Source organism: Mauremys mutica, chromosome 5 (genome assembly GCF_020497125.1).
Source record: "Mauremys mutica isolate MM-2020 ecotype Southern chromosome 5, ASM2049712v1, whole genome shotgun sequence".
NCBI classification, from domain to species: Eukaryota; Metazoa; Chordata; order Testudines; family Geoemydidae; genus Mauremys; species Mauremys mutica.
Window position 1 is genome coordinate 90,730,014 of NC_059076.1, and position 15,768 is coordinate 90,745,781.

The window sequence follows — 15,768 nt, forward strand, 5'->3', positions numbered from 1 at the left end:
CCTTTTTGGACCTTCAATTTACCCACCTGCATTGATGAAAATAAAACAGATGTTGTAGCACTATTTTTTTTTCTAAAATATATTGGGATGCTCACATGAAAAGTGCTTCACAAGAAGGAAAAGAGACTCTCAAAGCAGAATCATCCTCTTACTACCAAATTTTGCCTGTGAAAATAGTTTTGGGGCTGTGCATTTTTAGGGGACGAGAGGGACTTGCCTGGCTATATGTTCTTTCCATCTTCCTCCACCTCCTACACGCTATTGACTTGACTTGTGCCGGATTTCTGTTACCCTATGACTATATTTTCCTTTTAAGTACAAACTTCCACAAAGTTGGAAAACATGCCATCCTAAAAAGAAATTGAAGATCTCAGGATGTGCACAAATCCATTCTAAAAGTCACTTTGTCAGGGCATAATTTACAGAGAGTCATCTGCACAGTCATAATTCTGCATTTTTTTCAAACAGCCTACTTTTATACCTTCAGGCATGTGATTTGTCAGGACAGCCTTGTGGGCAATCTGAGCTTGCTGTAGTGGACTGAAATGACCCAGAACAAACTCGGTAGTTAATCTTCTTTATTGGTGAAATCAATAAGCAGATTTGTGCTAAGTGCTGACAGTTCTTATGTAGGGAGTGAAAAGTAGAAGTGTCTGCTCCTTGAACCTGCAATGTTTTACAGCCCAGTTGTTTTGTTTCATTATTTGATAAAAAACTCGTTGCTCTGTCTTGTATTATATGCATAATTTAAATAGCTGTAACGTATTTCCTTTGCCCAATGGTTCATATGTTTAAATGTCAAAACGAATAGATGAATGTATGTATGTTGCCATCTAAACTATCAGATACAAGGACCAATTGGGGAACCCTTACTTGCACTGGCCAATGCTCACTCATGAGAGTAACCTTACTGATCTCAGTGGGGACACTTAAGTGAGTAAGCACTCACCAATGGGTAAGGGACACAATCCGACTAATAGAGCTTTAGGGGATTTGTAAAAGATGTCTTAGTTAAAATTTAAGTAAATGCTCATTAAAATAGCAGAGCGCTCTAATGACTAAGGCCCTGATCTTTCAGTATGATGCACACAGCTGATCTATCTCCCTGCACAGAGCCCAGTTGAAGTTGTGGGACTCAAGGGTTCATTCATGTGAATGACAATGACAGACTATGGCTTGATCTGATATATGGCCACTAATAAACCACATTTTCCTTCAAATTCTAGAGCTACTTGAAGTGATAAATATGCCAGAAAGTTACATTATTTTTCCCTGATTATTGAGGTTTTAGCCCCTGTAAGGGCCCAATCCTGAAAACTCTTCTGGATGTAATACTTACTACTGTAACTAGTCTAATTGGAACCAATTAAACTGCTCATATTAATAAAAATGAGTAAATGGCTGCAGGATTGGGCTGAAATTTAGCAGCACAATAAAGAGAGGTTTATAACATTTGTGAAATTCTGAATAATCATCAACTTCAGATCCAAGTCTTCAGACAGTAACCGGAGGTCTGCACTAAATGGGTTTCTTTTCATGAAGAAAAAATGCAAACTTACTTTGTGTTCTAGGAGTCACAAGATTTAATACATTTTATAACCATGGAAATGGATATCTTATGACGGAAATAGTGAAGAGAGACACATTGTCAAAATCTGGCCCATGAAGCCAGTTGTCTGTCCATTAGCTTGTTTATACCATTTCTGTTTGCTTGATATTGGAGAGTAATCAGAAAGTAAGCCATGCTAAATCATAGTAAGCCATGCCATCAAGTTTGTATGATAACTATTAAAGCTATTTCACAAAACATCCTTTTACATTCCTCCCTTCCAACACCATGCTCTTATCTTTGCTTTTACATTTTTGTTTCAACTGTTCCTACTCTTGTCTTTCTTAGAGTTGAATCAATAACCCAATCTCTCTCATTTCTTACAGATGTTAAAATGATGAAACTCTCTCTCCCTCTGGAATTCACTGCAGTCATGACATCTCCTCTGGTCCTGTATAGAATGTATCTCGCAGCCTGTTGCTGAACTGTTATGACATGTCTCTAGCAATCAGAAAGAGAAGCTGGGAAGAACATGTGACCCAGTGGATGGGCTTGCCTTTTAATTCTGTTGAGTATAATACAGCATGTCATCATGGACTTGTAGCTGATAACTTTCAAGCAAGTATGGAAAAAGATGAAGTTTTGAATGTGGACAGGAAAGAAAAATGTGCTTCTTTACCAGACTGCTGTCATGGTGGAGAACTGATTGGCTTCCCTGCAAAGCTGCTTAGCAACATTTCAAAAGAGGTGGATGAAAATGATAACCATGAAGATGAGGAGCATTTTCTTTCTTTGGAGGCCAGCACAGAAACTTTGGTCCATATTTCTGATGGTGATGACGATGACATTTCAAATCTCTGTTTGGATAAAGTTAACCACCAGTTCACTATTGGAAGGAAACTAACAGATGAAGAGCAGAATTTAGGAGGAGCAGGCTCCTTAACAAATATGGTAGCAATGATTAAAACAAACAGGGAATCTAATATTTCTGAAACTATAGGAGATATTGATGAACCTGACTATGACACAGTCCCCAGTGAAGAGAAGGAAGAAGAGGACATTTGTGGCAGTATTGGGAAAAGCCTGGAGCTTTGTAATTATAAAGGCTTAAATGAAGTAACAGATGCCCCACGAGAAAATCTCTCCAGTTCTCTGAATGTGAAGGAAATTATGCCTGAGAAACAGCTGCTTCATACTGCTGTAATTGCACAACAGCGTAGGAAATGTGATGCTCCTAAAGATGGGCATGAAAAGGCTGACTATAATGTGGTCCAGGGTGAGTTTTCTCCTGGTCTGTACACTGGCAGTGGTAGACAACCATTCTCAAAAGCAGACTCTAGCAACTACCTTATGCAATCTCCTCTCAGTTCCCATATAATGTCCATGGAAAATGGACTGGATGAAAGTGGTTACACAAAATCTCAAGTGGTTCCTGAAAAAAAATGCCTTACAAATATCAGTCTAGTGGAAGGCACGCAATGTTTACATTTGAAGGATAATCTGTCGACCCATGAATCTACAGACAATCAAGTGAAACTGCGCAAAAGAAAGGTAGGATATACACAAATTACGGGGTTTGGTTTCAGTTTTTGTCAGCTTTTTCTCATGTAATCTCATGGCTGATTTATTGAAGCAGTAAGGTAAATATCACTCAGAATGTTGTGTAGATGCCAGGTGTTGCATCTGCGAAACAATTTGGAAACATGCCACAGGGATGTAAACTCATTTTTAGATCTGAAAATTACTGTCTTGTGAATTTGGTATGTTCTTTATATATATATATATACATACACTAATGCCTTTGATCACAACTTTTTATTCTATTCTTTTATTTTTATCATGGCCAAATCAATAAGCTCCCTCCTGGGGTTTCCTTTTTTGTTGTAGTGTTTGTTTGTTGTTTGGGATTTTTTTCTTTGCTAGTACCAAATATCAGAGGTGGTCTTTAGATATAAGTGATGTCTGCAGCTATATAGGACCTTTGTTTAAAAGGGATGGGGAGGAAAATGTTACAAACTTGTAAAAGAAATTCTAAAATGTCTATATTACTGGTGCTGTGAAGTACAGGGAGCAGCTATTTGAGTTCCAGCAAAGCCCCATGAGCAAGTTCTCGCAAAAAATGTTGCTGGTATGAAGATAGCAGAAGCTCTTGATGCTTTCAGACTGAGAGCAACAAGAGAACTTCACTGGCTCTTCAGACAGGGGAAAAGAGAATAATTCCAAAACTCTAAGGGTCAGATCCCACAACCCCAGCGGGAGCAAAACTCCCATTGACTTCCATAGGAGGGTTTTGCTGATCATGGGCCTGCAGGATTGGGCCCTAAGTCTGTTTCTGCTGGCTGTGTTGCTTAGGGCTTGTCTATGCAGTGTATTAGTACAAGGGTGTGAATTCCAATGCATTCTAGCCTGCTGCACATTAGCTGGCTGGCGTGGGTCTTGGTGGGGTTCATTAACAGTTCCCTAGTGTGTGATAATTTACTCCTGTTTCAAATCATACCACATTAATGCACATTACATAACTTTTAGTTAGTGCCAACAGGGTCCACACAGTACAAGTAGCACATGACACCCTCCTAGTGCAGACTAATGTACAGTGTAAACAAGCCCTTAGTCTCTCTATCCAATACCTATGTCATATTGGTGGTTCTTCTCTCTGCGTATCTATCTGCTAACATCCGCAATGAACAATAATGCCAAGCTCCTCTTGTCTTTTTTTTTCAGAAATCTGGTTTCTATAAAATTGTGGTTTTACCATCAGACACGATCTTCAGTGTCTCAGTGGTTGTTTCACTAAATCACAACCTCTGAAGCATGAACCAGCATGTCCAAACTGCTGTATGCCAACACAGCATCCTGAGTTGCGGCTATCACTCCCTTGTGTACACTGTTTGGTAACATTAACACTCAGTAAGATTTTGTTATGGTTGGAAGCTATATGTAGCTTTTACAAAAGGTTCTAGAAACTCTCATATCCAGTCTTGCTTTAGAGTCAATGCTGTACTTCATAACTCTGTAATGACTGTTATATTGATTTAAAGTCACAGTATTTGTGACTTACCTCTGTTAGTCCACTCTTTCCATTTTATTTCTCTCTGACCCACCATAGTTACCCCTGAAATCCTTACAATATCACATTTAGGCATCTATATATGTGAGTGTTTGTATATCACACTTGAATATGCTGCCTTTTTTATTTCCATGGGTGATATCACTGCATTGATTCATTAGCATTGGCTGGTGCAATTCTCAGCAATTCTGCGTTCAGTATATTACTTCTGGGATATGTGTTATTCAAGTGGTAATAGCTGTCAGTTGGCAGATAAGCCACACAGTCAAGAACTGATTTCCATAGACTTTGAATAATCATTTTTTCCCAAATGCAGTTGCTAATTTTGGTGTGTATATAATTTATTCAGCTAAACAGATTAGTTTTGAAGCATATGTATGTATTCATATTGTTTGAGACCAAATCATTATTTTAAGATAATACAGTGTATGATTAGTAATACCCACAATGGGATTTCAATGCAATGTGATCTGATTAAGATGCTTCCAACTGACATATATGCACATATACTAGTCTATGTGCAATAGGAGTATGCTGAATACCTTTTAAATGCAGTATGCAGCATGAGTATACTTGTGGTTTGTGGTTGCTACAATAGGTATTTTAAAAAGCAAGAATCTTTAAAGATCCCAGTAATACTGCAGTGGAGTATGGTGGCAATTGAGAAATTGTGGGAAGGCAAGCAAGAGAACTAGAGAAAGGGAGCAAGCCAAGAGGCTGTTGGAGAGGAGAATGGAAAATGTCTCGGGGGAAGTGGCAGCCACATGGAAGGAAGGAACCAGAAGTCGTATGCATGAGGAAACTGAAAAGGGTTGTGTTCCAAAGAGTGAGGGAGCTTGGAGGTGGTGGTAGTTGTTGTTATTATTATTACTATTTATTATTATTTATTAGGTTTTGCGGGGGAGAGCCAATGGAAGCCTGCTTCAAGCGACTTTTTTTAACCTGCCTTTGAAAAGGTTTGGTTAAAGGGAAGAGGTCTGATCTGCTGCTGCTTCCCAGTATGAATATTCTCACTCTCTCTAGATGTGCAGGTCCCTTTGCTAACAGTGTTCCTGCCTTGATGGTTTTATCATTTAAATCTAATCTTATAATATTTTACAAGGATGATATTGCCCATCTCTAGGGACAACAATCGCTAATAAAAATGTGCCATGTTTCTAAGCTGACACTGAAAACCACTTTTATAACTAGAACAAAACACTGGAAAGAAAACAGACTTGAAACTGAATCCAACCATAAAAGTCAAGTGTTTGCTTTGCAGTGGCTGGGAGACTTAAGGGATTGGTAATGGGATATAGGGCCTTTTCCTCTCAAGATCAGCAGGTCAGCCTCGTCTAAATACTGCAGTTAAGGACTAACACACACCACTAGCCGTGGATGTTTGCTGTCCAATATGAAATAAATGTGATGGTCTCAGTCCAGTGCCCAATAAATAAGTGTCCACATCACTAATAATAAAATAGGTACTTAGGGCCAGATTTTTAAAGATATTTAGGCATCTAGGCACTTTCAAAAATTCCACTAATCCCCTATTTGCTTCTATGGATATCTAATTATGTTTAGAAATTTTGCCCTTACTGACATAAGATATCGCACTCTCAAGTGAGAGGCCAAAGAATGTATGGGCATGGCAAGTGAACTATTCTCTCTCTTCCAGAGATGCTCCCTGCTTGTCCAGGTTGAAGCACCCTAGGGTGACGGAGTGGGGAATCTTGTTCTGCTGTTGCCTGTGCTATATCGGCTCTGTAAATAAATACAGGGTCTCAGCCTCCAAGGCTGCCAGTCAGGTACATCTCACCAGCACTAACTTCCATCTTAATAATTTGCTTTGACTATGACAGACATGTATTGTCACAGTTTCTCACTGAAGATGCTTGAACTGGACCCCCCATGTTATAAATGGAAAGGAGCTGCCATTATGGCATTCTTCATGACTCTGGAAATTGCTTTTTCCCTTGACTCATCAGAGCTCATATTTTCAGCCTGTTTTCTGATGGAGGTTTGCTGAGCAATAGCAGGTGCCTTTATTGTTATGGCAGGAGTTATACAATGTTTAAGTTGCATGGCAGCTAATTAGTATGATATTTGAGTAGTTTTATTGTGTGTTGTGTTGAGTGTGTGGCTTATTATGTAGGGGCATCCAAAACGTAGGACTGATGTTTATTAGCAGCATTGCATATCAAAAGAATAAATGATTGAATATGCATTGTGAGACTAACTAGTCCCACTGTATGTCTGCACAGGGTAAAGAAAAACATGGTAATTGTTTGAACCCATTTTTATAGTGGTTTGAGAACACAGTACATCCTACTTATCCAAATATCTGAGGAGATGCCCAAACCTTTGGGTTATTCAGTTCAATGTCAGGCCAGACTTCGAGGTGTTCTCTCAGTGTTGGAGGACCCTGGGGACATGCTTCAAGACCTGCTTTGGCCAGTACTTTCAGCTCTGATACTTCCCTCTGGAACTTACAAGGTTGGAAGGGCAGTAACTTCAGTTCAGGTTACGGTTGCATAATCTCTTTTGTGTAGCATTGCAAGACTTAAGCTACTCTTATGTGGAACGTAAGAGCTCGGCAAGCTCAGAAATTCAGTTAGACCTCATAGGAGATATGTGACATTTGGTAAATTGACAGTGGGTTAACGAGATTTTGAATAACAAAGAATATCGCCTGTGGAGTTATGGAACTCTTGACCATAGCCATGCTGTAAAATCCATGTCTTCTCAGGCTGTACAATCCCTGCTATAAACAGAGACAGATCTAAGACAGGTATATGGAATGGATCATACCAGGAGCTGTAGAAAGTTATGGGTGGTTTAAGAGATGACTAAACTGAACAGTTTTGTCTTGTATATTTTTTTTCTTCAGTCTCTCTCTAAAACATACACCACCAGCAATGAAATTTGCCTGCATACACACATCTCTAATTGGGGTGTAGAATTGCAGTCTCCAGAGATTTTTGCCTTAGGCTGACAAATGAGGTGCCCTTCAAATTACCACCATATTAGACCAATAATGGAGCATAAGTAGGGGATCTTATTACAGTTGACTGTTCAGAACTGGACTATGGAGGAAAAAAAGAATGTAGGTTTCTGTCTCAAGAGAAAAAAATGTGATTGTCATCACAAAATCTATAAAGTGTGGAAACATTTATTCTTCATGGGAGACCACAATGCATTTGTGTAAATTAATATTATTACCTTCCTGGCAGTGGCATACCAGAAGCAGGTACTGGCTACTTGTTGTCATAGCAACAGCTCCAGTTTTGTAGCATTTCCTCTTCAATTAAGTGTTTCAAAATAAGGCTGGCTCCAAGGGTTTGGCATTTTAACAAATGGAAAAAGCTTTTAAAAAACAGTGGGATGCAGAATAGAATAAGAATGTTTTTATTCTACCTTTATGCCCAGCATAATCAAAAACGTTTATATCCCTTTGAAAATCTCACCCCAGGAATACAACTATAGCTACAGCACAGATTGGCATATGTATTATTGATCTAAGAGACAGAAAAAGCACAAAAGGTGGAGGCCTAGAATTATGGAATAAATTTTTAATAGTGGGGACCACAAATGAGTGCATATGCATCCAATCACCACACATCCCTGCCCTTTCCCCATGTGCATATGAAAATGGAGTAATGATGCCAACAAACTGGTACTTAGCAGAGCGCTTAAATAGTATATTTCATTTTCAAAGGACTTTTCCAAGATAACAAATCTAAATTTAGATTGGTGTTCAAAAACCTGATTTGGGCATAAATGCAGCTTTGCATAAGCAAATTCAGGGCATTTCAGGTGTGCTTGCAATTTTGTAGGCACACATGTTATGTCTTGGTTTGACCCTATATTTAAAAAGTATTTACCACGGGTAAAACCTTCAGAAGTGCCTAAGTCCCATTTTAAAAAATGACTTAGATATCAGAAGTCTGTCTCATAGAAAGTAAATGGGACTTAGGCTCATGAGGTCCAGATTTTTAAAGGTACCTAAAGATGCAGACAGGCACTCAGTAGGATTTTCAAAATCATACATGCCCTAACTCACTTCTGAAAATGGGAGTTAGCTGTCTGAGATATTTAAGCCTTGCAATGCTAAGGGGAACAATGCCTAAATACCTTTTTATTTTTTTTTTAAATTTTGGCCTGAGTGCCTAAGTCACTTTTGAAAATGGGACTTAGACTCTTAAATTACTTAGGTACTTTTCAAACTTTGACCCTAAATTATTGAAAGAAAGAAACTGGATAATGACAAGGCTAAATACAAAACATTATGGATGAGAGACATGAAGATGAAAACAAAGAAGAAACTGCAGTAAGCTTCTCTTACAGAACAGATCTTGGCTTGATGAAGAGCAAGACAAAAATGATGGGACCAACTTTGAATCTAGAGGATACAATATATACGGGGAACTTTAGCCAGAGCCATCTATGTATTCTAATTTACCCTTTCATAGTGCATTACTGGCTGATCCATTCAGAACCCTAGTAAGAGAAGAAACCATTTTATATCTACTATTTTTAGGGTTTTTTTTAACTAAGAGGGAAACTGACTCAGAGTGAGAGTCAAATAGGAAAGATTATGTGCTAGAGAAATGTCTTTGTATGAGAGTAAGGAGTGGGTTCATAGAGCAGAGAAATGTAATGATGGTATGTTTTTAAAAAGTAACAGATAATTGAAATCCAGCAAACAGAGCATAAAGAAGGAGTATTAAAATCCATAAGTGTCCAAGAAGCTAGCAGCTCATAGTAGGGTGACCAGATAGCAACTGTGAAAAAACAGGACAGGAGGTGGGGGGAAATAAGCGCCTATATAAGAAAAAGTCCCCAAAAATGGGACTGTCCCTATAAAAACAGGACATCTGGTCACCCTAGCTCATAGTAGATTGTAAATTAAAAAAAGGCAAGAGGCACTAGGCAGCAATGTCAATGTAAAAGAGAAATCCTATTTATTAGAGATTAATGAAGTTGGCTGCATGAAAGATTGTTCATAGATCTGATAGCAAAAGAAAATACTGGGAACAGAGAAAGAGAAGGGGGGAAAAGCCTAGGACAGGGGTCGTCAAACTTTTTGGCCCGAGGGCCACAGTGGGGTTGCACAACTGTATGAAGGGCCAGGTAGGGAAGACTGTGCCTCCCCAAACAGCCTGGCCCTGCCCCCTATCCCCCCGCTCTCACTTCCCACCCCCTGACTGCCCACCTCAGAATCCCTGACCCATCCAACCCCCACTGCTCCTTGTCCCCTAACCACCCCCTCCGGGGACCCCTGCCCCCTATCTAACCCCCCTGCTCCCTGTCCCCTGACTGCCCTCCTGACCCCTATCCATATCCCTGCCCCCCAACAGGCCCCCTGGGACTCTCACTTCCTGTTCCCCCTCCCCTGACCGTCCCCCCAGAACCTCTGCCCCATCCAACTGCCTCCTCCTCCCTGACTGCCCCTCAGGATCCCCCGCTCTCTTACCCAACCCGGCTCCCTGCCCCTTACCAGCAGCAGGAGCTCACAGCCATGACACCCGGCCAGAGCCAGCTGTGTGGCAGGCCAGAGCGCAGCCCGTGCGGTGGCGTGGCTGCGGGGGAGGAGGGACAGCGGGGGAGTGGCCGGAAACTAGGCTCCCTGGCCGGGAGCTCAGGGGCTGCGCAGGATAGTCCCGTGGGCTGGATGTTGCCCACAGGCCGTAGTTTTCCCACGTCTGGCCTAGGAGATAGCATGCATGCGCGTGCGTTCGTTCTCTTTCTTCCCCCCCCCCCCCCTTCCACACACATATTCTGATTGTACAAAAGTCCCAGAGGAAATCCAGCACACAAGACGGTATACACCCTGGGGTAAATCTGGGCTGCCATGGTAAAATTTAGTTTAAGACCAAATTTTCAGAAAATGCCAAGTATAATTACACACCCAAATGAACTGTTACACATCAAAATAGTCAATTGCACATGCAGTTGCTGAGGCTGTATCCTCAGCTGTGGTAATGTTATATGTACATGTGCATGTATTTGCACTTGTAACTACAGGCCATTTTCTGAAAATCTGGGATTTATAATTATGCATCCCTCAAAATACTTCTCATAATGCTCTATAAACTGGGTTGTGATGATTTGAAGAAGGGATGGGTAAACTGTTGAGAAGAAAATACAAAAAACACCACTGCACTGAAAAAACAGTGCCCTGGCATCTCAAACCAGTGCTTCCAGAAGGTTCTGAAACATATAAATGTTTCATTGTTTTAAAGTTTCATAAACTCTGTACAGCCACAATCTACAATTGCTTCGTTACCATGAGGACAGCTATTCCCATGATATTTCTGGACCGTCCCAAAGCAGGATCATTTAGAAATCTTCTAAGAATAGGTTTTCTTCTGAGACTTTTAGACCGGGTTCAGATAGTTCAGATAAATTTTGGATCAGTGTTTGAACTCTTGATTGTTTATCCAACTTGAACATGAACTCTGAACCTGTTGAGGCTTGCTTACGTCATTTCTAATGTGAAGCTTCTGTCTCACTATATAGGCTATTATTTGTGCTAAATTTGTAAGCTTGACAAGATTAGAGAGGGTGAGAGGAAATACTGGTTAATTTGCTGTGCTCAATTAAATGAAATACCAGCTTAATAACTATTGACTCTAGGAAGAGTAACTGATGTATTGCACCTGAGTACCCTAAAATGTTTGAGAGATAAGGTAGGTGAGGTAATATTTTTTATTGGACCAAATCCTGTTGGTGAAAAAGACAAGCTTTTGAGCTACACAGAACTCTTCTTCGGGTTTCAGGTCTACCTGAAATGCTTGTCATTTCAGCAGTGTTCCTTTTTAAGTATAGTTATAGCCTAGAATACTGCTTTGGAGGAAGAGTCTGCTTCTTTTTAACTAGACTCAAGCAAACTGTATGCAGTGAACAATTTATCTGATTAATTCTTCTCCATTTCTGTTACCAAATCATTTGGGATCAGATGTCACTTTTATCAAAGTTATTGGGTATATGAAATTATTGGATGAATGGGTTATGGAAACAAATTTCAGTGTATGAATAGTTCTTTATTATTTACTGTGCCTGTTTCTTTCAATATTTGCAATTCACTCTTAATGATGTAACAGTTTCCCAGAATGGTCCCACATGCTCAGTGCTCATGTCTGGCAGTAAACTTACCAAACTGTCTGAGTCCCACAGCCAGGAGACTACCTAATATACACATTGGTATTCACTGGAGCTGACCGGAGAATAGAAATTTTGTTTTGTGGAGCATTTCTAGATGTCAGAAATATTGGATTTTTTTCTAATTTGGTACTAAACCCAAAATTTCAAAATTCTACACAAAAAAGAATTTCTGAACAAAAAATTAGTTTTGGATTAATTTATTTTGATGTTGACTATTTTATAATACAACATTTTTAATTTTTTGAAAAAAAAAGTAGTTTCAAAAGGAAGAAAATGAACATTTGGTTTCAAAAGTTATTAAAATAGGATGTTTTAACATTGTTGGAACTTTTTTCTTTTCTACCAAACAAAACTTCAGTCAAACTGGCAAGATTTCATAAAAGATTTTGATTTCAACAGAACTGTGTTTTCCAGTGGAAAACTATTCAGTCCAAGTTTTTCTGACCTACTCTAATATTTACGTTACCTCTAATATTCACATTTCTTTCAGTGACCACTTACAGTGATCACCATTAGAAAGTAAACATATATTCCAGGTATTGCCAGACAGTGCTATCTGACATGTCAAGTATATTTTCTATTTTAAATGTAGTGTGGTAATAAAGGTAATAATAATAGCACTTGTAGACAGAGGGACCACATTTTATTGTAGTGGAAAGTATTGGATTGAGACTTTGGAGATCTAAGTTCAATTCCCAGGTCTGCTGCTGTTCTTTGTATCTCATTTCCCCATTTCTAAAATGGGGATATTAGCACTTCCTCTCTCAAACCATTTGTCTATTTAGCCTGACTGTCAGGTCTTTGGTGTAGGAACTATCTCATGTTTTTGTATGGTGTTCAGCACAATAGGGCCCTGATTGAAGTATCACAATGCAAATAAAATAATGGCAAATGATAACTTGTTAATGGTGCAGTGTGAATTTAAGCACAGTGAAGATCAATGAAGGGTAGGAAGAAACCGCAAATGCTCTTTCACTGATGCTAAGCTCCTACAAGAGAGCATATGAGAGTATGCATAGGAGCACTATGAAACTCTTAAGCTGGGAATTGGAACATGAGTGATAACTGTGTCCTTATTTGGCTAACAGGAATTGAATTTATCCTTTTCTGAGACACAGACTGGAATTGTTGGACTCTGTGTGTCAGCTAGGGGAATATGATATCTGCAGACCTAATGTATTTCAATGGATCTCCTTGGAACATTAGATGTTCACATTAGATGTATACACTTCTCACAATTCATGTTTACCTCCAAAACAAAACAAAACAAAAACAAAAACTTTAAAGTTTTAAGAAAACACTCATAATGCTAATATTATGATGGAACATTCCAACAAAGGGAAAAATAGTGGACTTGCCAGCCAGTCACATTTGCAGTTTCTGAGGGTTGCAAGAGAGACTGTTCTTTAAAATAAAAGTACTACAAAATATTGAGCATCCTGAGTTGTCATGGGGTGACACCAGTTCTACAATATTAAGTATCAAACTGTCTAAGTTTAAGCATGCATAGTCCCTTTGTCTTCAATGGGTTTGCTCATGTTCTTAAATCTGGGAATACCTTGCTGAATCCAGTTCTTAGACATGATTTTTAATCTTGTACTAAAGTGATCCCTTCTACAGAAATGGCAAAAAAATACCTGGTAAAAGAAAAATTACTTACCAGTTAATGTTGGTTTTCATTTCTATTAATTCTGCAGAGTCACATGGCACCAGAGGTGCACATATCACAAGAATGGGCATTTGCAAAGGCATATTTAAATTGAGGTCATAGAAGTAATATTCACACCATTCAGACCAAATCTTTTCTATTTTGAGCTTGGCATTAGAGGCAAGTTTTTGTGATGTTTGCTAAGAATATGGCAAATCTAAATGCTAACAATTGCTACATCTATTTTTAAAAGTGGAAGCCCAAATAAGGAAGAATTTGTTCACTGTGTACAATTCAGATATTACTTTTTGTTATGTTTTTTTTACCTCTATCATTAATTTTCATTTTTCCTACTTAGTTTTCTAAGTTGTTGGGAAAGCTTAAGGAATGGGTTTTTTTCCCCTTTGGCCCAAAACTGACAATAACATTAGCCTGAGTTATACACAGGAACCTTTACAATATTCAGAGTTGATTAGACATCCCAAGTTATAAGCTCTGAGAGGGCAATTGCTACTGGTGTAGTCTCAAAGCTATATTTTGCAGTATCTAGCACAGATGTGCAACTGTTATTGAAGTGTACTGTTGCTTCACCACAAAGAATTTGCTGCATTGCACATTACCATTAAACAGCTATAATTTTAAAGGCATCAGTAAGAATCTGGCAACAGCTAAAAGTAAAGCAAACTTAATATTATAACACATTTTTAAAAATGCAATGAAACATTTTATTCTTTTTTGAATATTATTAAAATGTTTGCTTACTTCCTAAATTTATCCAGCCAATATTGCAGGCAAGTTACAAAAGTATAAAGTAACTTGACTACAAAATTAGTTGAAACTAAAATAAAATAATTTCTGTAATTTTTCCACAGTAACCACTTGAATTACTAGAATTTATAGGGCAGGGGATCCAGCTTGTAATATAATTAGATTGCCATGTAATTTTTCCCTTGTAGCTTGCATAAAACATGTATCATAAATATTATCTCTGTCCACTTGGAAGCTAAGAACGCTTTCCCACAGACAACCGTTGTGTTTGGATTGAAGTCTGATGGATTCCAAACAATCTGAAAAGTATTTAAAACAAGCTCTGAACAGAAAGCAGTCATTAATGGGATGATTGCCAGGCCATTACAGTATAACCTTTATGCAAATTTTACTTTGACACATTTTTGTGACAGTGTTGAGCTATAAATTTTAGAGGCTGCCAATTTTGTCTAGACTGCAAAGCAAGAGCCATGAAATGACTGTTGCACATCAAGTTATGCATCAGTCAAGTTTCAGCTGCCTAAAATGGTAATAAATGTATTTGTATTTATACACAGTTTGCAGGTCACACACCAGCATCCACTGAAGTGAGACTAGGAATTTCCAGTGATCAATATATTGAGCTTTTCTTTAACATAATTCTAAAGACTTTTTCCTGTGTGGAAAGATTCCATAGGAAGAAAATGTAAATACATTTAAAAGCGGTCAGTCCAGATCTATAATGACTAAAGGTTTGACTGTTTGGGGTTTATGTGAATTAAGTTATCAGTCTTATTTCTTAAGACTATACTAAATCAAAATATTTGTTTATTTAAGTTGCATGTGAAAATGACTGAGGCCCCAATTCAGCAAAGTCGTTATGCATGTGCTTAACGTTAATCACCTAGAGAAGTCCCACTGATTTAATTTGAGTTGGATCTACTCAAAGTAATAGTGGCACCCATAGCCATATGCACATAACATACAGTGGAAGGTACCAAATCATCAGAATTGGGGCACTTCCACCCAGGGCTGGATTAGAACATAGACAACCTAGGCATGTGCTTAAGGCCTGGCTCATGAGAGGATGGGAACCTGAACTCCTGCTGGTCTGGTTCAGGTACTGGTGCAGGAGCTGGCCCAACAGCTGTAGCAAGGAGGAAAAGCTGTGGCTGCCCCAATGGCTACTCAGATTTGGCCCTGCAGTCCTCTGTCATGATGGTGCCCATGTACCAGGTTACACCACCAATCACTCAATTTTGGCCCTGCTGCCACCCTGTCATGACAGAGGGCCATAATGACAAATGTGAGGGGGCATTGCGATGGCACTCCTCCTCACCATTGCCATGGTGCCAGCTCCTGAACCAGGTCTTCCCCATCCACCCACTTGCCCAGCCTTGCTCCACTTCCAGCAGCCCATGTCTTCTGTGCTCTGCTCACAGGACTTGCTCAGTGAGAGTAGCAAAGCCTGCTACAAGTACAGGGAGCTGCGATGAGTGTCCATGTGGGGGAGCTGGCAGAGAGAGGGTCTGTGGGGATGGACATGATAGGGTTTGCCTAGGGTTGGTTAATCTGGCTCTTCTCCTACCTCAGACATAGACACAATATACA

The 15,768-nt window shown here is 39.2% G+C and overlaps 1 protein-coding gene across 7 annotated transcripts in view; it reads left to right on the forward strand.

Moving 5' to 3' along the window:
• The window catches only part of DLC1 (DLC1 Rho GTPase activating protein), a 374,569-nt gene that overhangs the window by 30,830 nt on the left and 327,971 nt on the right, over positions 1 to 15,768 (forward strand). For all 7 annotated transcript variants that reach the window (XM_045018647.1, XM_045018650.1, XM_045018651.1 and 4 more), the window contains exon 2: positions 1,936 to 3,100. In XM_045018647.1, the coding sequence (XP_044874582.1) occupies positions 2,045 to 3,100 (1,056 nt within the window). In that variant the 5' untranslated portion in view covers positions 1,936 to 2,044. The remainder of the gene's footprint in view (positions 1 to 1,935; positions 3,101 to 15,768) is intronic.